The sequence below is a fragment of the Elephas maximus genome, chromosome 10, assembly GCF_024166365.1.
Source record: "Elephas maximus indicus isolate mEleMax1 chromosome 10, mEleMax1 primary haplotype, whole genome shotgun sequence".
Taxonomy (NCBI): Eukaryota; Metazoa; Chordata; class Mammalia; order Proboscidea; family Elephantidae; genus Elephas; species Elephas maximus.
Genome location: NC_064828.1, coordinates 11,484,425 through 11,506,230, shown reverse-complemented (window position 1 = coordinate 11,506,230; position 21,806 = coordinate 11,484,425). Strand labels below are relative to the sequence as shown.

At 39.4% G+C, this 21,806-nt stretch overlaps 1 protein-coding gene across 1 annotated transcript in view; it reads right to left on the bottom strand.

Moving 5' to 3' along the window:
* Positions 1-21,806, bottom strand: part of SPG11 (SPG11 vesicle trafficking associated, spatacsin) — a 96,721-nt gene that overhangs the window by 61,396 nt on the left and 13,519 nt on the right. The window contains exons 5-15 of the mRNA XM_049899076.1: positions 20,811-20,948; positions 19,589-20,037; positions 18,169-18,314; positions 16,340-16,472; positions 14,159-14,314; positions 13,573-13,748; positions 12,333-12,509; positions 11,371-11,442; positions 10,977-11,104; positions 10,453-10,625; positions 9,499-9,712 (exon numbers count right to left, since the gene is read on the bottom strand). Of these exons, the coding sequence (XP_049755033.1) occupies positions 9,499-9,712; positions 10,453-10,625; positions 10,977-11,104; positions 11,371-11,442; positions 12,333-12,509; positions 13,573-13,748; positions 14,159-14,314; positions 16,340-16,472; positions 18,169-18,314; positions 19,589-20,037; positions 20,811-20,948 (1,962 nt within the window). The remainder of the gene's footprint in view (positions 1-9,498; positions 9,713-10,452; positions 10,626-10,976; positions 11,105-11,370; positions 11,443-12,332; positions 12,510-13,572; positions 13,749-14,158; positions 14,315-16,339; positions 16,473-18,168; positions 18,315-19,588; positions 20,038-20,810; positions 20,949-21,806) is intronic.

The following is a 21,806-nucleotide window of genomic DNA, read 5'->3' as shown; positions in this document are numbered from 1 at the left end:
TTCAGGAAAATGATACAAAAGCAAAATGTCAAAATGAATAATTAGAAATCATACAAAAACAGCAATCAGAAATCCAAAAGATAAATAACAAAACTTCAGAAACAGACAATACACTGGAAGGTTTTAGAAGTAAATCTGAAACAACGGAAGACAATCAGTAAGATTAAAGACAAATCCAAGGATGCCACTTTGTTTGCAAAAAATCAGAGAAAAGAATGGAGAAAAATGAAGAAAACTTAAGAACTATGTGAGATATACAATCAATAGTAAAAATCTGTGTGTGATCAGAATTCCAGAACAGGGGGAGAAAACGGAAAACACAAAGGGGATAGCTGAAGATTTGCCGACAGAAAACTTCCTTATATCATGAAAGATAAAAAGCTGACCACCCAAGAAGCTCAACGAATCCCATATACTATAGACCCCAAGAGAAAGTCACCAAGACATATCATAACGACACTTATCAAAGCCAAAGACAAAGAAAGAATCCTTAGAGCAGCTCGAGAAAAACAAAAAGTCACATACAAAGGGGAAACAGTAATACTAAGCTCTGATTACTTGGCAGAGACTATGCAAGCAAGAAGGCAGTGGGAGTAGATACCAAAAATCAAAGGATGGAAAAAATATGTCAAGCAAACAGCAACCAAAAAAGGAGTGGCAATACTAATCTCAGATAAAACAGACTTTAAGGCAAAATCCACCATAAAATACAAGTAGGGACACTATATAATGATTAAAGTGACAATCCATCATGAGGGCATAACCATAAGAAACATCTATGCACCCAATAACATGGCTCCAAAATATAGAAAACAAACTCTTTTCAGCACTGAAAAGAAATTGACAGTCCACAATAATAGCAGGAGACTTCGACATACCACTCTCGGTAAAAGACAGAACATTTAGAAAGAAACTCAGCAAAGATATAGAAGATCTAAAGGCCACAATCAACCATTTTGACCTCAGATATAGAACACTCCACCCAATGGCAGCAAAGTACACATTCTTTTCCAATGGACATGGAACATTCTCCAGAATAGACCACATCTTAGGTCACAAAGCAGTCCTCAACAAAATCCAAAACAGTGAGCATCTTCTCTGATCCCAGCACCGTAAGAGTAGAAATTAATAACAGGAAGAGCAAGGGAAAAAAAAAAAAAAAAAACATGGAAACTAACACCTTGCTTAAAATCCACTGGGTAACAGAAGAAATCAAAGACGAAATGAAAAAAATTACTAGAATCAAACAAAAATGAAAACACTGACACCCGAACTGACTTTTTGGTGAATAGCCAAGCACTTCACCACTGCACCACCTGGACTCCCAGACTACAATAAAAAACCACTAACCATCAGCGGAGGTGGGGCCAAGACGGCAGAGTAGTCAGACACTTTCAGTGGTCCCTCTTACAACAAGACCCAAAAAAACGAGTGAATTGATTATACATATGACAAACCTAGGAACCTTGGACATCAAAGGCAAAATTAAGAAATCAGGCTGAATGACAGTGGGAGGGAGAGACTGTGCTGAAGCAACAAGGAGCTGCTGGACCTGACTTGGCGGGAACCAATGCCACTCTGCCCTGATCCCCCAGCACAACTGCACTGGGGCTAGCAGGAGCATTCGGGACGTGGTTACTTCAGTGAAAGAAGGCAAGCAAAGTGGCGCAGCCCTGATTCACCGGCACAACTGTGGCAGTGCTGGCGGTGGCATTTGAGATGTGGCTGCTTCAGCGAAAGAAGGCAAGTGAAGTGGCGCAGCCCTGATCCCCTGGCGTGACCGCAGCTGGGCCGAGCCAGCGCACAGAATCTATGCACACCTCCGGAGTCAGCAGATAAACAGCACTCTCAGCACAAAGTAAGTGATTTTCTCTAATTTACCGCGTGGATCTATCAGCTCCTCCCTTTGAAAGAACTCTCTCTCATCTATCTGATCCCTCCTCCCTTTGCCCCGAGCTGGCTTCAGTGACAGTTGATTTCCCGGTGCCTGAGATAGGTCCTGATGCGCTCCCTGAGCCATTCTTCCAGCCTTGGAGAAGAACCAAAGTAACAAACAGGGAAAAAATAATCTGCCAGCTCCCCTAAACTAGAAATTTAGAGCAGAAGCGGCTCCTGTCCAGGCACTAGCAGTCCACAGATTTTGAATGCCTTTCATCCCTGCATGGACCCAGGTGGCCCCATTTTGGCAGGTAGGACCTGGCTGTTACATTGCAAGGGCGAATGGGCTTGAGGTCTGACTGTCATTGTTTCAGCTGTGCAGTGGAGAGGTGGGTTTTTGATGTTTGATACTGCTCTCTCTGACTATTAAACAGGGTCCTCACCTACCCACATCAGGGGCCTGAGGACTGGTGGCTCCACCCACGCCACGTAGCCACCCGCAACAGGGGTCCAAGGATAAGTGATGCCTCCCACTCCTTACAGTTAAAAGCCTTCGGTGCCTATGGTACAGCTGCAAAGCCCACCCACCAGTGCGCTCTAGAGAACAGGGACACAGTTTCCTCACAGCCACTCGGGAGATTGTCAGCCCCCTGCCTTCCTCAGAGTGTGACCCCCTGCTACAACCAGAAACCTGTGCATACACCAATCACCACTACTCCTCTAAAATCGCAGGTGAGAGCCTGCACCAACAACTGGTGACTGACTACCTGGACACCTGAGCTAAATCTATACAAGAATACTGAATGGACTCCTAGGCTTATATACCTGATAACAGCTTTAGCCATCTCGTGACAGGACATTAGTGCTTCAAAGGCACCAATGATCAAGTTAGTGCACTCTAGTAGCCTATTTGGATATAGCAAAACAAAACAAAGCAAGAAGCTAGGACACAGCGAGGAAACATAAAATACATTAATACAATAAATTACAATAGTTCAGAGACAATAGTCTATGTCAAATCACATAAAGAAGCAGACTATGATCACTTCAACAAACTCCCAAAACAATCACAGAATCTTCCAGATGAAGATGTAGTCCTGGAATTACCAGATGCAGAATACAAAAGATTAATATATAGAACTCTTCAAGACATCAGGGAAGAGATCAGGTGAAATGCAGAGCAAGCCAAGGAACACACAGATAAAGCAGTTGAAGAAATTAAGATTATTCAAGAACATACTAAAAAATTTAATAGGCTACAAGAATCCATAGAGAGACAGCAATCAGAAATTCAGAAGATTAACAAAATTTCAGAATTAGACAACTCAGTAGAAAGTCAGTGGAGCAAAACTGAGGAAATGGAAGTCAGAATTAGTGAGACTGAAAACACTTATCAACAATAATTTGAGGAAAAATCTGATAAAAGAATTAAAAAAAATGAAGAAACCCGAAGAATCATGTGGGACTCTATCGAGAAATAACCTGCGAGTGACTGGAGAACCAGAACAGGGAGAGATAACAGAAAATACAGAGAGAACTGTTGAAGATTTGTTGGCAGAAAACCTCCCTGATATCGTGAAAGATGAAACAATATCTATCCAAGATTCTCACTGAACCCCACATAAGGTAGCTCCCAAAAGAAAGTCACCAAGACATATTATAATCAAACTTGCCAAAACCAAAGATAAAGAGAAAATTTTAAGAGCAGCTAGAGATAAATGAAAAGTCACCTACAAAGGAGAGTCAATAAGAATAAGCTTGGACCACTAGGCAGAAATCATGCAGGCAAGAAGGCAATGGGATGACATATACAAAGCAATGAAGGAAAAAAACTGCCAACCAAGAATCACATATCCAGCAAAACTGTCTCTCAAATATGAAGGTGAAATTAGGACATTTCCAGATAATCAGAAGTTTAGGGAATTTGCAAAACCAATTCCAAACTACAAAAAATACTAAAGGGAATTCTCTGGTTAGAAAATCAATAATATCAGATAACAACCCAACACTAGAACACAGGACAGAGCAAGCAGGTATCAACCCAGATAGGGAAATCACAAAAATAAATCAAGATTAAAAAAAATGCTCAAAACAGGGAAACAGCGATGTCATTATGTAAAAGATGACAACATTAAATCAATAAAGAGACTAAGAAATGTAGTCATAGATCTTTCATACAGAGAAGAGGTCAAGGCGATACAGGGAGATAAAAGTTTCCTTTAAACTTAGAAAAATAGGGGTAAATAATAAGTTAACCACAAAGAAGACTAACAATCCACCACATTAAAACAAAATGCAAGAAAAACATAAAGACTCAGCAAAAAAAAAAACAACAACAATGAAAAACGGGAAAATACAATTTACAAAGAAAAACTACTCAGCACAAAAATTAATTGGAAAAAGAAACTGTCAACAACACACAAAAAAAAGACATCAAAATGACAGCACTAAATTCATTCCTATCCATAACCACACTGAATGTAGATGGATCAAATGCACCAATAAACAGACAGAGAGTTGCAGAATGGATAAAGTAACACGATCTGTCTATATGCTGCCTACAAGAGACACACCTTAGACGTAAAGACACAAAGAAACTAAAACTCAAAGGATGGAATAAAATATAAAAAGCAAACAACAATCAAAAAAGAGCAGGAATGGCAGTATCTAATTTCTGGCAAAACAGACTTCAAAGTTAAATCCACCACAAAGGATAAGAAAGGACACTATAAAATGATTAAAGGGACAATATACAAAAAAAGTTTTTTTTGTATACCAGGACGATATTATCATCATATTAAATTTTTATGCACCCAACAACAGGGATTCAAGATATATAAAACAAACTCTAACAGCATTGAAAAGTGAGATAGGCAGCACCACAATAATTGTAGGAGACTTCTACACACCACTTTCGGCGAAGGACAGAACATCCAGAAAGAAGCTCAAAAAAAGACACGGAAGATCTAAATGCCACAATCAACCAATTTGACCTCACAGGCATATAGAGAACACTCCACCCAAAAGCAGACAAGTATACTTTCTTTTTCAGTGCACATGGAACATTCTCTAAAAGAGACCACATATTAAGTCATAAAGCAAGCCTTAACAGAAGCCAAAACATCAAAATATTACAAAGCATCTTCTCTGACCATAAAGCCCTAAAACTAGAAATCAACAACAGAAAAAACAAGGAAAAGAAACCAAACATGTGGAAACTGAACAACACTTTGCTCAAAAACAATTGGATTATAAAGGAAATTAAGGACAGAATAAGGAAATTCATAGAATCCAATGAGAATGAAAACACTTCCTATCAGAGCCTTTGGGACACAGCTAAAACAGTGCTCAGAAGTCAATTAATAGCAATAAATGCATATATCCGAAAAGAAGAAAGGGCCAAAATCAAAGAATTATCCCTACAATTTGAACAAATAGACGGCAACAAAAGAAACCCTCAGGCATCAGAAGCAAATAATAAAAATTAGAGCAGAATTAAATGAAATAGAGAACAGAGAAACAGTTGAAAGAGTTAACAAGACGAAAAGCTAGTTCTTTGAAAAGTTTAACAAAATTGATAAACCATTGGCCAGAAAAACAGGAGACAAGGCAAATAACCCGAATGAGAAATGAGACGGGCAATATCACAATAGAAAAAAAAAAAAAACTTTTTTTTGACCCGACTGAAATTAAAAGAATCGTAACAGAATATTATGAAAAATTGTACTCTAACAAATTTGAAAACCTAGAAGAAATGGACAAATTTCTAGAAACACACTACCTACTTAAACTAACACAAACAGAGGTAGAACAACCAAATAAACCCATAACTAAAGAAGAGATTTAAAAGGTAATTTAAACACTCCCAACAAAAAAACAAAGCTCTGGCCTGGGCAGCTTCACTGGAGAATTCTACGAAGCTTTCAAGAGAAGAGTTAACACCCCTAAAAGTACTTCAGAGCATAGAAAAGGCTGGAACACTCCCAAACTCATTCTATGAAGCCAGCATAACCCTGATACCAAAATCAGTAAAGACACCACAAAAAAAATAAAATTACAGACCTATATCCCTCATGAACTTAGATGCAAAAATTCTCAACAAAATTCTAGCCAATAGAATTCAACAACATATCAAAAAATAATTCACCACACTAAGTGGGATTCATACCAGGTACGCGGGGATGGTTCAACATAAGAAAAACAATCAATATAATCCATCAGATAAACAAAAGACAAGAACCACATGATCTTATCAATTGATGCAGAAAAGGCATTTGACAAAGTCCAACACCCATTCATGATAAAAACTCTCAGCAAAATAGGAATAGAAGGAAAATTCCTCAGCATCACAAAGGGCATTTTTACAAAGCCAACAGCCAACATCATCCCTAGTGGAGAGAGACTGAAAGCATTACCCTTGAGAAAGGAAACCAGGCAAGGATGCTCTTTATCATCATTCTTATTCAGCATTGTGCTAGAGGTCCTAGCCAGAGCAATTATGCTAGAAAAAGAAATAAAGAGCATCCAAATTGGCAAACAGGAAGTAAAAGTATCTCTATTTTCAGATGACATGATCTTATAAACAGAAAACCCTAAAGAATCCTCAAGAAAATTACTGAAACTAATAGAAGAATTTAGCAGAGTTTCAGGATAGTACATTAACATACAAAAATCAGTTGGATTCCTCAACACCAACAAAAAGAACTTTGAAGAGGAAGTCACCAAATTAATAGCATTTACCATAGCCCCCAAGAAGATAGAATACTTAGGAATAAATCTAACCAGAGACGTAAAGACCTATACAAAGAAAACTGTTAAGACACTACCGCAAGAAACCAAGAAAGACCTACGTAAGTGGAAAAACATGCCTTGCTCGTGGATAGGAAGACTAAACATTGTAAAAATGTCTATTCTACCAAAAGTGATCTATAGATGCAATGCAATTTCGATCCAAATTCCAACGACATTTTTTTAATGAGATGGAAAAACAAATCACCAACTTCATATGGAAGGGAAAGAGGCCCTGGGTAAGTAAGGCATTACTGAAAAAGAAGAACAAAGTGGGAGGCCTCACTCTACCTGATTTTAGAACCTATTATACTGCCACAGTAGTCAAAACAGCCTGGTACTGGCACAACAACAGATACATAGACCAGGGGAACAGAACTGAGAATCCAGACATAAATCCATCCACATATAAGCAGCTGATATTTGACAAAGGTCCAAATGCAGTTAAATGGGGAAAAGACAGCCTCTTTAACAAATGGTGCTGGCATAACTGGATATTCATCTGCTAAAAAATGAAACAAGACCCATACCTCATACCATGCACAAAAACTTACTCAAAATGGATCAAACACCTAAATATAAAATCTAAAATGATAAAGATCATGGAAGAAAAAATGGGGACAATGCTAGGAGCCCTAATACATTGCATAAACAGTACACAAAACATTACTAATAAGGTACAAACACCAGATAAGAAACTAGATAACTGGGAGCTTCTAAAAATCAAACACCTATGCTCATCCAAAGACTTCACCAAAAGAGTAAAAAGGTTACCTACAGGCAGGGAAAAAATTTTTAGCTATGACATTTCCAATCAGTGTCTGATCTCTAAAATCTACACGATACTGCAATAACTCAACAACAAAAAGGCAAATGACCCAATTAAAAAATAGGCAAAGGACATGAACAGGCACTTCACCAAAAAGGACATTTAGGCGGCTAACAGATACATGAGGAAATGCTCACAATTGTTAGCCATTTGAGAAATGCAAATCAAAACTACACTGAGATACCATCTCACCCCAATAAGGCTGACATTAATCCAAAAAATAGAAAATAATAAATGTTGGAGAGGTTGTGCAGAGACTGAAACACTTCTACACTGCTGGTGGGAATGTAAGATGGTACAGCCACTTTGGAAATCGGTTTGGCACTTCCTTAAAAAGCTAGAAATAGAACTCCCATAGGATCCAGCAATTCCACTCCTTGGAATATATCCTAGAGAAATAAGAGCCTTCACATGAACAGATATATGCACACCCATGTTCACTGCAGCACTGTATACAATAGCAAAAAGATGGAAGCAACCATGATGCCCATCAACAGATGAATGGATAAATACATTATGGTATATTCACACAATGGGAATACTACACAATGATTAAGAACAATGATGAATCTGTGAAACATCTCGTAAAACGAAGCAATCTGGAAGGCATTATGCTGAGTGAAATCAGTCAGCTGCAAAAGGACAAATATTGTACAAGACCACTATTATAAGAACTCTAGATAATGTTTAAACACAGAAGAATATATTCTTTGATGGTTACCAGGATGGAGAGGGATAGTCACTAACTAGATAGTAGACAAGAATTATTTTAGGTGAAGGGAAGGGCAACACACAACACAGGGGAAGTCAGCACAACTGGACTAAACCAGAAACAAAGAAGTTTCTTGAACACAACCAAATGCTTCGAAGGCCAGAGTAGCAGGGACGGGGTCTGGGGACCATGGTTTCAGGGGACATCTAGGTCAACTGGCGTAAGAAAATGTATTAAGAAACCAGTTCTGCATCCCGCTTTGGTGAGAGATGCCTGGGGTCTTAAACACTAGCAAGTAGCCATCTGAGATGCATCAATTAGTTTCAACCTACCTGGAGCAAAGGCGAATGAAGAACACCAAAGACATACAGTAAAGATGAGCCCAAGAGACAGAAAGGGCCACATAAACCAGAGACTACATCAGCCTGAGACCGGAAGAACTAGATGATGCCCAACTACCACTGATCACTGCCCTGACAGGGAAACACAAAATAGAATCCTTGATGGAGTAGGATAACAGTGGGATGCAGATCTCAAATTCTGGTAAAAAGACCAGGGTTAACGATCTGACTGAGACTAGGGGGACGCTGATGGTCATGGTCCCGGACCCTTTGTTAGCCCAAGATTGGAACCATTCCCAAAGCCAACTCTCTAGACAGGGATTGGACTGGACTGTAAGATAGACAATGATAATGATGAGGAGGGAGCTACTTGGCTCAAGCAGGCACATGAGACTATGTGGGCAACTCCTGTCTGGTGGTGAGATGAGAAGGAAGCGGCGGGGACAGGAACACGGGGAATACAGGGTAGAAAGGAGGAATATGCTGTCTCATCAGGAGAAGAGGAGCTAGGAGTACATAGCAAGGTGTGTTTAACTTTTTGTCTGAGAGACCGACTTGATTTGTAAACTTTCATCTAAAGCACAACAAATAAATGAATAAAAAGCCGATAACCAAACCCATTGCCGTTGAGTCGATTCCAACACATAGTGGCCCTATGTGACAGAGCAGAATCGCCTCACAGAATTTCCAAGAAGCAGCTGCTGGATTCGTAACTGCTGACTTTTTGGTCAGCAGCCGAGCTCTCAACCAGTCTGCAATAAAACCCAAAAAACCAAACCCACTGCCATCGAGTCAATTCCGACTCAGAGTCGGCGATAACGTCCTTTAATTTAAAATAATACGAAACAATGCTCACTGGATTTACGGCATTTCAAAGGAAAAATTACACTATTTTTTATTGTTCTTCCTTTCATTCTGCCCACTGGGGATTAGTTTAACAGTTACAATACCTGGCCAGGTTATCTAAAATTTTATTCCTCATGTAGCTGTTGCAGCAAGTACTCTGATCAATAACGTCCACAGTCAGGGGGGGCCATTTGTTCTGCTGAAGTGAAGCATAACTATCCTGGGTGTGAAATTCTTCGATCCACAAGCTAATGCTTAACCAATCATGGCGGGCTGTGAGATGTCTCCACAGGGCTTCGGGAGAATAAGATTTGTAGTCTACATGAAGAACAAAACACATTTTAAAATAGCAATGAATTATGATTATTGACATGTAAGTCAATACTGAGTTTAAATACTGAGTAAATGTAACAATCCAGACATAAATATTTATATAATATATGGATTATTCAGGCCCTCTGCTCCTTTGACTATTTCCCTTCTTTGCCCTGTTCGTTTTATAAAAATTAGCCAGAGGAAGAGCTAAATGTTGCTTATTACTACGGTGATCAAAATGAAACCTGGGAATTAGCTGTACATTTCATTTCTCTTTTCAGTCTTCTTTCCTTTTTATCCCTTAATAGAAATAAAACTTTGGCTGTATCAGTAAACATGATTGCACTTTCTGTGAACGTGGGATTTACCACTGTCAAGTTACTCCCCAGAGCCCTGATGTGATACACACCCCCAGTATATACAGTGAGAAATCCAAAGACTATTTGGAACAACACAGGATGTCACTTTAAAGCTGGGACAAAAACTCTGAGCCTTGAAATTCAATTCACTGCTCGGCCAACTGAGCCATATGCCTCTTCTCTTTCACTACCACATTATAAATCCGTCACCAAAACCTGGAGATAGAAAGGGGTCTTAATGCAATGACTTACATTTTAAAGTAACTGAACATTTTCCCCCCTTAAAAGTAATTCTAAAATGGAGACACACCAAAATATTCAAATATCAACACTTAATTTAATCCACATTCAACATGCTCGAATTTCAGGTTCTCTCACACTTGCCTTCTGTACTTATCCTGGGAAGAAGGATGGATTCTTGCGTTAGCTGATCCCACCACTGTGCCCAATTCAACACAATTCTGTGTTCCTGTTTGTTAAATTCATCTTTATGATACTTCAGGACTGAGTCCAAAATAGATTTCTGCTTGGAAAAATCTTGTTCCTTTATCCAATACCTAAAACAGTGATATATACATATATATATGCATATAATTTTTTTTTTAATTGAGGGGAAAACATCTTTCTTTTTATCTACTTAAGAACTTCTATTCTTTTGTGGGGTACATAATTTCACACTCTTAATTTTGCATTTAATACCTTCAAATTATGTATCTGATTTTGAATACTGAAACAACAGGAAATTCCTGAGTCCCTTCTGGATGACAGCATATTTAGATACAAGTCTTATCTTCATGGGGAATGTAAGATCAGTTCCACATAGGAAACCCATGCTCACTAACAATTACAAACTGAACACTCTCAAGAATATGCTTCCCTGATTATTGCAAAAGGGCTCGTGGGACTACCTGGGAAAGGACTGGATCTGTGTATTTTCTTGGAATGGTCCTGAGTAAAACTTCTCAACTTGATGTACAAAGTCTATAGTTCTTTTTTCATTTTCAGAAAAATAATTTTTTTCTTTTAAAATTTCGACCTTAAATGAAAAATAAAGGAGTGACCTCACAAAAATCAAGCACATTTGCAAAACAAATCTCAAGAATAAATACCATACAAGAAATGCATTTTGAATTTTTGAGCTAATTGTATACATACACAAATTTTACTTTGCCACAAACGTAAAATAATGAGTACAAAACACTTTTACTTATTAAATACTGGTTAAATATTAAAACAATTTAGTTTGAAGTGTCACCAAGTTTTTCTATAGAATATAATCTACATAGTCTCGCCTTTACTTACCAGAAAGTCCCGTATGTTTTTATCAGTTGTAAAGAAGCATATCTTGAGCAACTGGTCTTTTACATCAAAACCCTACAAATACACATAGAAAACCAAAAAACCTTACATTCTGTAATGGAACTTGTGTGTGTGTATATATATATGTATATATACATAAATCTCTTTAATCTACATGTTGGATACAGAAGTTCTCTATTACAGATATGCATCCTGTTAGAATTCTACAGCTTTTCTGCTCTTGCACTCATTTTCCTACACTTATCATACTTATTTACTGCCCATCCCTAAAGTCCTCAAGCATTTCGCCAAAGGGCAGACACAGCACACAGAACAATTTAAGGTAAATACCAAGCTACCACAGGACTAAAATTATAGGAACCTGCTATGATTATTCACGTGGAAGCAAAGGTCAATACAAGTAACAACCCCTTACACAGCCCCAGTCCTTTGCACTTACAGAAGTTACCACGGGCAAGACTCCAACCATGCAGATTTGGGCCAGATCTCACCTTAGTCCAAAAGCCCTGCCTCTTCTCAAATGAGTTAAAACCATGGACCATGAAGCCTCAGTAAAGGCACAATACACTAGAAAGATCAAGTGGAGATGTAGGGGGTCACATGAACAACACAGAATGTCCCCCCAACAATAATGAGGCCCTGTGCATGCTCTGACATGTGTGAAGTCTGCTCTGAGAAACACTGTCTTCTAACCAAAGTGCCAAGTCTAACCAAGAATGGAACTCCATTTAAAATTTTCTTCAAGAAAGTTTTCAGTACCAAAGAATGTTTCCCTGTATTATTAACATTCTTGTTATTTCCTAGTAAAGGCTACACAAATTAGTCTGTGACACAACTATGAATTCAAATCAATTTCTATATTAACTAGAAATTGTACTGAATACACAGAGAGCTTCTCTTACATTAGGAACTTTAAGATCAGTCAAATGGATCATGCCACTCACCATATTCTTCAAAAGCTCGGAGGCTTCCTTTATGTGGTTCTTTTTTAAATTGTCAAAGACCAAATTTAGGCCTACTTTAATCAGCTCCTCGAGGCTCTGAGCAGAATGGCTGTTAATCCTGAGGAAGGTTTGTGCCTCTGGTATTTTGTTGTTTAAAATGGCACTGGCAATAACTTCCTAAGAAAAGGATGGAAACGGTTTGCCTTTATTAAGTTCCTTTTTATTTCCTTATTATGATTATTACCGTGGTACCTATTCATTTGATGATGAAGATGGCACAGCACCAAGCAACATTTCATTCTGTTAAATCTACTACTAGATTTTGGACTAGACAAAGGGGATGCAAAGCTGACTAAACCATGGACCCTCCTCTCTAGTAGCTCGCGGTCTAGAGAAAGACACACAAGGAAGGTGCTAATTACAATGCTGGGTGATTTGGGCTGTAACGACCTGTTCCCAGGGTGCTGGGAAGTGGGGAGAGGAGGACAGGAGCTCCAAAAAGAGGGAATATTATGTGCAGAGGTAAGAAATAGCATCAAGGAACTCAAAGCATTCAGGGAACTCAAAGTTATTCCACCAAACTGGAGAAAAAACTAGAGAGTATAGAAGAAAAGACTGGAAAAGCTATTTTGGCCTCTGTTTTTCCAATGCCAATACTCTCCACAGGGCTCGAGGAATTCCTCCAGGCCCCACAGAAGGCAGCACATTTTGACTGCCCTAACCTCCATGATGAAAAAAAAAAAGGCCAACAGATGAGCACAGAAAATGAAGCTGATTTAACTGACAAGATATCTTAACTGGCACCTAAGACTGAAATCAAACATACTTTCTAGGAATAAGGTCATGAGATCAAAGAGTCCTAAAATCTAACCAGCAGCAGCAATTCTATCTAGGCACAGGTCAGGCAGAATGCATGAGTTCAAAGCGCCAGGCCCCAGTAAGTGAGGGGGTATCACTAAGGGAGCTCCATTCCACTTGAGTTTGGGGTTGGATTTTTGTCATCGGATTCAAGGTGGGCAAATCTGGCATTAACAGGGAGCCTATTTGTGTTCTGCATTAAATAAACAGAGCTTGCTGACATAAATTTCAAGTTGTGTACAGAGATGCCACAACCTATAAAACCCTTGCCAAAGATTCAGAACCACAAGTGCATAGATTCTAAAATATTCTGTTTCTTCTATTGTTTTCTCAAATCCTCGGAATCTGGCAAACAAAAGAAATGGTAACTATTCATACTTACCTCAAAGCTGAGTTTCTCCCATATATCGCTCTCCTTTACTTTGGGGACATTTTCATTCACATCATATTCATCTGAAGCATCTGTTTGCTTCCAAGGAAACTTTATCATGAAGGTTCGAAGCTCATTAATGTAGCTGGTCAAAATGTTCACTCCTTTCTGCAGATGTTCATCTAGCTCTGTGGAAAATACCAATGGGCCATTTTCACAGCGAGAGAGGTAGAGAACGAATACCATGAGCTATTATGTAAATGTAAAGAATTCTCGAAAACGTCAAAATTTAAACTCAGCATTTTCAAACTTCTAACAATAAGCATTTAACCTTTTTCTATTTACAAGTATCTCTGTGTTTTCTCCACTGTGTTTTCAGATGACTTGTTTCACTCTCTTTGCATGATTAGCTCTGAGTGTTTCAGCCAACTTTCCCAGTATCAGAACCAGTCTGACTTGCTCAACAACACACTGGCTGTGGCCTAACTTCGGCAGATGGCACTCCAATGGCCTGTACTCTCTCATACAAAAGGACTATCGACATCTCTGTCCTGACACAGGAATGGTACAATTGCCCCCTTCCTGCTGCTATTCTTACCTTCAGTGTGAACAAAAAGCTCTTTTATTTGTTTGTTAAGGAAAGAAAGTGTAAGGTTAAGCAATTGTTCTGAAAAGTGTTTGCTCTGGGTCTCAGAATCACTTTCTCTAATTGCTGAGCAAAGTAAATCCAATGCTGGTGTCAGTTCTTCCACATCTGAGAAAGAATTAAAAAAAAATTAACACGAAGAATACCAGGTTACTCCCAATAAAATCAATGTATCAAAAAATACTATGTTGCAATGTTTTAAAATATAAAATAAGAAACCAATGACTTATTTTCAAAAAGCTCACAAAACATTTCCGAAGTCTTGTATCTATGAACTTCACAGCAGTTCCACTTAGTACTACTGTTCTTATTACTATTTACTCTCACTTTGCTGGCCACCCCCAAAAAAACTAAACCTGCTGCCATCAATTCTGACTTATAGCGACCCTAAAGAACAGAGTAGAACTGCCCCATAGGGTTCCAAGGAGCACATGGTAGATGTCACCTGCTGACCTTTTGATTAGCAGATACGGCTCTTAACCACTATACCACCAGGGTTGCTGACCACCTACTCCACCTTAAGTATTTTACTCAGTGTTTATAAATGTTATCTATTTCTTTTAGCAACCCAAGAGATAGATGTCATACCCCTTGTATAGGTGAGGAAACTGAAGCTCAGAGAGGATAAGTAACTTGCCCAAGCTAATTTGGAAAGTAACTGGCAGAGCAAAATCTGTCTGATTCCAAAATTGTTCTTTAAAACATGCAGGTGAAAGCAAGGTGTGTGGGCTCCTGAATCTCAGCACTGGCCTCACCTCTAGAACAGGGTCTGTGTTAGTAAGAACGATGGGAAACTGCTCTTCCCCCTGGGAAAGCAGGAAGAGTTATCTATTCTTGTGCTTCTTTCCAGACCCATCCCTGCCCACCCTTCAGAGCAGGGCAATGCAGGCAAGGGTGGAGTACCAAGTCACGCTGACCCCCACACAGCAGCCATGACTAGTGACCATACCACCGCTGAGGGAGCCCTTCTTAACACCACAAACCCATCCTTCTTCTATAAACTCAAACACATTAAAAACAAAATCTGAGCATAAAGAAATTAAGAACAAAATCTGAGCAAAAGAGGGAGACCAAGCTCTGCACTCCAAGCAAGAGAACATTTTAAAAAAAGAAAGCCTTCAAAGTCATGTTCTCAGTGAGAACTAAGAGGACATGTCATCAAAGGAAAAGAGCAGGTTGTCATTTTCTCCACATCACTAGAGTACAAATTGGTGTGACTTTTCTGGGGGACAATTTATCAAAGCATTAAAGAATACAAACTGTGTATACTCTCTGGCCTGCAAATTCCGCATCTTCAATTGTATTCCAAGTAAATAACTGTATGCATATTACATGCACACACACACACACATACACACACACGGCGTTAACTGCACATTGATAGAATAAAAACTGGAATCAATGTAAAAGTCTAATGGGAGCTTGGTTAGGTAGATTTATGACACAGTGAAATTCTGTGCCTCCATAAAAAGTATACCAGCTAGTAGCAAAAAGATGTACTATTGTCATGTGAGAAAAGCAGATTACAAAACTACATACAGAGGGAAACACTTTATTGCCCTACGTCTCTAAGAGGAGGGTTTGCATGGCTACTTGGTCCAAGAATAAAAGCTAGGCTTCCCATTTATAAAAAGGAGAGCCAAAATCTAGAAGAGAAGTTTTGGTAATACAGCAAAACAACAGAAGAATCCGGCCAAAAGTTCTCATAACCACTCCCGACCCGCAGATTGGCCGCACACACTGTCACTGCACATATCAGACAGCTGCAAGGATGGAATACCTATTTCAAATGAATTTTATTCTCTTGCCACTTTGAAAGGTCATCTCTTCCTGCATACTCACAGTACATACAGGATCCCATTCCATCGCCATCGAGTCAGTTCTGACTCACAGCGGCCCTGCAGGACAGAGCAGAACTGCCCCACAGAGTTTCCAAGGATATGAACAATATGAACAATAAATACCCTACTTAGAACATTTATAAATCCTGACGACTTCCTCAAGTTTCCACAAAGCGTATAAAATCCAATGACTAAGCTTGGGCACGTAAATAAGCCATCAGAAAACACAATAATTGGAACGGGATTAAGAAGATAAAATAAACACAAACGTAGAGGTCTTTATTCTGCTTACTTCTTAAATATAAATCAGATGGAAAGTGAGCAAACCGATCATGCACAGAAGGATCTGAGGACGGATTCAAAAGGTTTTCTTTGCTCTTCAAAAAGAAATCTACTGTGTCCAGCTGACGATTTTCTATCCCAGCCTGAAAGGAAGGAAAATCAGGAAAAAAATTACAACAGAAAAAGGGGGAGAAATCAAGATGCAGATTTTTTTTTTTAAACTTCAGAACTTATTAACCAAAGACAGAAAGAAACACAAGGCTACCTTTACCTTGCATGAGGCGCTGAGTTCTAGTGAGGTCTTTAAGAGGGCCTAACTACGTGATCTGGGGCAAGTCTCTGTAACTTTTCTGAACGCTAGTTTCTGCCTCAATAGAACCTGGAAGTTAGACTGGAAAGCTCTTCCAGCTCTACCATGCTTTTAATTCAAGGGACATTCAAAGGTAGGTGCCTGGGGATCACTCTCACAGTCAGTCTGCAATAAAATGTTAAAGCAGTATGATATGATGCTAACTGAAAAAGCAGGGTGAAAACAGACTCCCGGGCCTGACTGGGCATCTTGAGGAGCCTTCCCATACAGAACACCAAAACTCATGGGTTCAAGAATACATACACCTTTAAATGCTCAGTTGAACTAGCAAGAAAGTGACTGGAATCCTAGGGGACAAAAATAAGGAGACAAATCCAGAAGAGTAACTGAGCTCTAAAGGCAACAGCTGCCTAAAGGCATCCACAGATCTGACAGCCTAAAGCAGCGGATGGAAAACGAAGGCCCATCAACCAAGGATTTATAAAAACCTTGCCTGTTTTTATAAATAAGCTTATGGACACAGCCACATCCACTCATGTACATACTGTCAATGGCTACCATGGCAGAGCTGAGTAGTTGCAACACAGACCATGTGGACCACAACAAAAAGACAAACCACCCAATTAAAAATGGGTAAAGCGTCTGAATAGACACTCCTCCAAAGAAGATATAAAAATGGCCAATAAGCACACAAAAACATGCTTAACATCATGAGTCACTAGGGAAATACAAATCAAAACCACAACGAGATGCCACTTCACACCCACTAGGATGGCTGTAATCAAAAAGATGGATGATAACAAGTGTTGGCAGGGGTGTGGAAAAACTGGAACCTTCATATACTGTTGGTGGGTATGCAAAATGGTACAGCCACTGTGAAAAAGTTTGGTGGTTCCTAAAAAGTTAAACAGTTACCATATGACCAGTAATTTCACTTCTAAGTATATAAGGAAGAAAAACAAAAACACATGACTTTGATTCTAGCTCCTGTTTTATTAGTATTACCCAGTCACTTAAGAGCTCTGAACCGAAGTTTCTTCATCTGTAAAATGAGAATAAAAACTACCCAACCCATCTCATGAGGTGTTTTAGGACAAAACTAGATAATGCATATGAAAGAGTGTTTGTGAATTATAAAATGCTATATAAATTCAGATTATTTTACTTCCCCTTCCTTAGTTGGGTTAGAAGAGTAGGGTATAAGGTAGGCAACAAACATCATTTCCCTTCAGGCTTTCTGTAACTTGCTTTCACTTCCTTTAGTCTCATCAGCTTATTGTTGACTCCATTTTCTATAACTTTTTCTTTCTTACATAATGTTTATTAGAATCGCTTATCTTTTAAAGCCAGAGTAAACTGCTAAGCAGAGCTAGGGTAATGAGACAGCCAAAACTGAACAAATAGATGAGTCAAGCCTTCAGTTCTTTTTTTTTTTCTAGCTTAAATGAATTTTCCCAAACCCTCAGTCAAATAAAGAATATGCCAAGTAATTGAGCCAAGTCCTACAGACATTTAAAGCTGTTAGTTACCTCTAGTGCATGTATGGGGATTGAGCACCTGCCCCAAGCGTTGAGATGACAGAGAGAGTCCACAGTGCTGGCACTTCCGTGGATCATTAGTCTATTTAAAAACTCCTCTTGAGTCAAACCAAAGAAAATCAGAGACAGTCCATTTTCTACCAGGAAAATAAAAGTTACCTTTAATAAATAATTCCGACGTAGGTGAGGTTTCTAATTACTTAATACTTCAGCAACATAATTACAAACACATTTACTGGACACAGTACTATTATGACTTTAATTCTTTGTATTTTCAAATAAAAGTTTTATCCTATAAATGCTGACCATAAGGCAAATTCGCATAAGAACAATGCATCCTAGAGAACAGCACTAAATCCCACATTTTGACTTTATTTTGTACAATCAATACCTGGATTCTTTACCTATTTACAGACATTAGATTCTTGGTTTACTAAGTAAAACAATAACATGCTCCTAACACAGAAATCCATGATTACCAAGATGTGGGTACTGAAGAAGCACACATGATTCGCAATGTTCAATACCTCTGCAGAACATTCCGACATAAGTGCTGAACAAATGCACATCTGATACATCAAACCCACATGCCTGCAGGGGCCAAGGAGGTGGCGAGAAAAGTGCAAGAAAAACCTAATTGGACAGAAAATGGCCCGTCTGAGGGGCACTACTGAAACTCAAGTCCAGCCTGTAAGTCACTATGTAGGAATGCAGGTCCAGCGTGACCAGATCTCAAACAATAACAGGTAGAAATCCGACTTTTATGTGAAATCCTTTAATTTTAAATGCTTATAATAAATCAAGTTTTTAGAAAAAGCTTTGAGTTTTACTGTGTCCTAAGGTTGCTATGAGTCGGAATCGACTCGGCGGCAACAGGTTTGTTTTTTTTTAGTTAGTACGAGTCAAACAAAATAAACTTGCAGTTCAACATATAGCCCGTGGGCAGCCACTCTGCAGCCTCTGCTTGTACAGACTGAAGTGAAGACTCTGAGTTGGAAGCAACCTTTATTACTCTTAAATTTTCTGCTTTAGTATCTTCACATTTAGCTGAGCAGCAATGACCCTAATTAAAAACCGAACATATGAGGCAAAGTTACCAAGAGTAACATGAACTTTCTCAATGAAACATAACCGCACAGAGGCAAGAACAGGCACTAGCACCACCAGGGCAGCAGGAATAAACACAGGGAGGCCTGTAGGACCCTTGTTTTTCCACGTCCCACAGGCTTTCCATCTTTGACAGGGTTCAGTCTTACCACTTTTCTAATGCTCATTTTAGTGGGAAGTATTTGAGTTTTTCTTCTCTGACAGGTTTCCACCCTACACAGGTTCTGGCTTCTGCAGGTTTTACTGTACATTCAGAAAGCACACTCTCAGCAATGGATTTCAGTCTGATACAAGGCACTCTCACCTGTCAAAACAAGGCACAGCTGCTGGTCTCCATTACTCTCTACAGGAATACACTTTTTGCCAAGGGAAAAACACTGTATGCCCTGGGTCTCCAAATCCCAGAGGACAATGGCCTGGCCTGTCGTTTCCATTGCCTGAGTAAAGAGTGCGGTGAATCCTGTCACAGACACACACTCAAGCTCTGTGAGTTCCTCTTCTTCACTGAAATGCATTACCTTCCAGGAACTTTCTGGATCACTGGTCTTAGCACGATCATCTCTCTGTGGAAAACTATACTGGCCACACACATCCTGTGGCATGAAGGCCCAACTCAGCACGTTGGTACCCAGTTTATCAGGTGCAGAGGATTCCAAGTGCAAAAGGTCCTGGAACCATGGAGCACAACAGGAAACCTCTGGTTTGGGGCTCTTTATTGTTTCATTCAGTGATGATAGCTGAGCTTTCCAAGACCTGGAAGGACAGGGTAGAACTCACGTCTATTACAGGGAAAAACACTAAGTAAAACACTAAACCAAGGCAAGGACACTTTATTTTTTCTTCAAAAAAATAAAAAAGCATCTACCTCACTAATGGTCCACATCTACCACAGCCTCCACCAGACTGATTCCAGCACAACTAGATGGTGCCCAGCTACCACTACCGACTGCTCTGACAGGGATCACAATAGAGGGTCCTGGACAGAGCCAGAGAAAAATGTAGAACAGAATTCTAACGCACAAAAAAAGACCAGACTTACTGGTCTGACAGAGACAGGAGAAACCCCAAGAGTATGGGCCCCGGACACCCTTTTAACTCAGTACTGAAGTCACTCCTGATGTTCACACTTCAGCCAAAGATTGGACAGGCCCATAAAACAAAATGAGACTAAATGGGTGCACCAGGCCAGGGGCAAGGATGAGAGAAGGCAGGAGGGGACAGGAAAGCTGGTTAATGGGGAAACCAACGTCAAGAAGGAGGGAGTGTTGACATGTCGTTGGGTTGGCAACCAGTGTCACAAAATAATATGTGTATTGTTTAATGAGAAAGTAATTTGCTCTGTAAACCTTCATCTAAAGTACAAAAAAAAAAAAATTTTATAAGTGAAACCATTAACAACAGCATTAAAAAAGAAAAAAGAAACAACAAAAAAAGCATCTACCTTTGTAAAGACCTTTAGTAAAAAGGTACTGCGTCCATACGACAAAAAACAGAATAAACCAAATCCAAAAAGGCTGTCTTTGTACCTATCAACCTGGAAGGAAAACTTGGTCAGTTCCATGTTGTAGTCAGAGTTAACAGGGTCATCTTCATCTATTCCTTCAGGCCCTTGAATGGGAAGACCTTCTAGCCTTCTTTCACGTAGTAGGTGTCCTGGGTATTGCCTGCATTTAAAAAATAATGATAACCATGATCAAACCCAAATTCAAGTTACTATTGCTCCTGTCAAAATGAACAGTCATGGTCAGCTGTTTTTCAAGAAGGGTGCTAAGTCCACTCAGTGGGGGAAAGAAGAGTCTCTTCAAGAAACGGTGCTGGGAAAACTGGATTTCCACGTGCAGAAGAATGGATCAGGACCCACGCCTCAGGGCATACACAAAACCAATTCAAAATGGATCAAGAACCTAAATGAGAAAACCAAAACCACAAAATTCTAAGAAAATACAGGCGCATGGCTGCAGGACCTAGCTTTTTACAGTGGATTGTCAGATCTGATAACAAAACCATAAGCAGCAACAGACAAAACAGATAAACGGAATAAACAGAACCTCGTAAAAATTAAATACAGGCGTCCCTGACTTACAGTGTGTCTGAGTCACAACGAACCGCACTTATGACCGTCTTTTTTGTATATCTACTGGAAACCCTGGTGGTGTAGTGGTTAAGTGCTATGGCTGCTAACCAAAGGGCTGGCAGTTCAAATCCGCCAGGTGCTTCCTGGAAACTCTATGGGGCAGTTCCACTCTGTCCTATAGGGTCTCTATGAGTCGGAATTGACTCAGTGGCACTGGGTTTGGTTTTTTTTTTTTGGTTTATTGTTAGTAATATGTATGCAGGTATTAAAAAATATCTGTAAGTTTATACGTAATGTTTCCAACCCTCAAAGACAAATTAAGGTCGAATTTATAAAGATTCTGGTAATAAAAGGCAATAATAATGAAAAAAAATGAAGCCCTTGACTTACGTCAGAACCGACTCACGACAGTTGTCGGAACTCCACTGCATGTCAGGGACTACTTGTA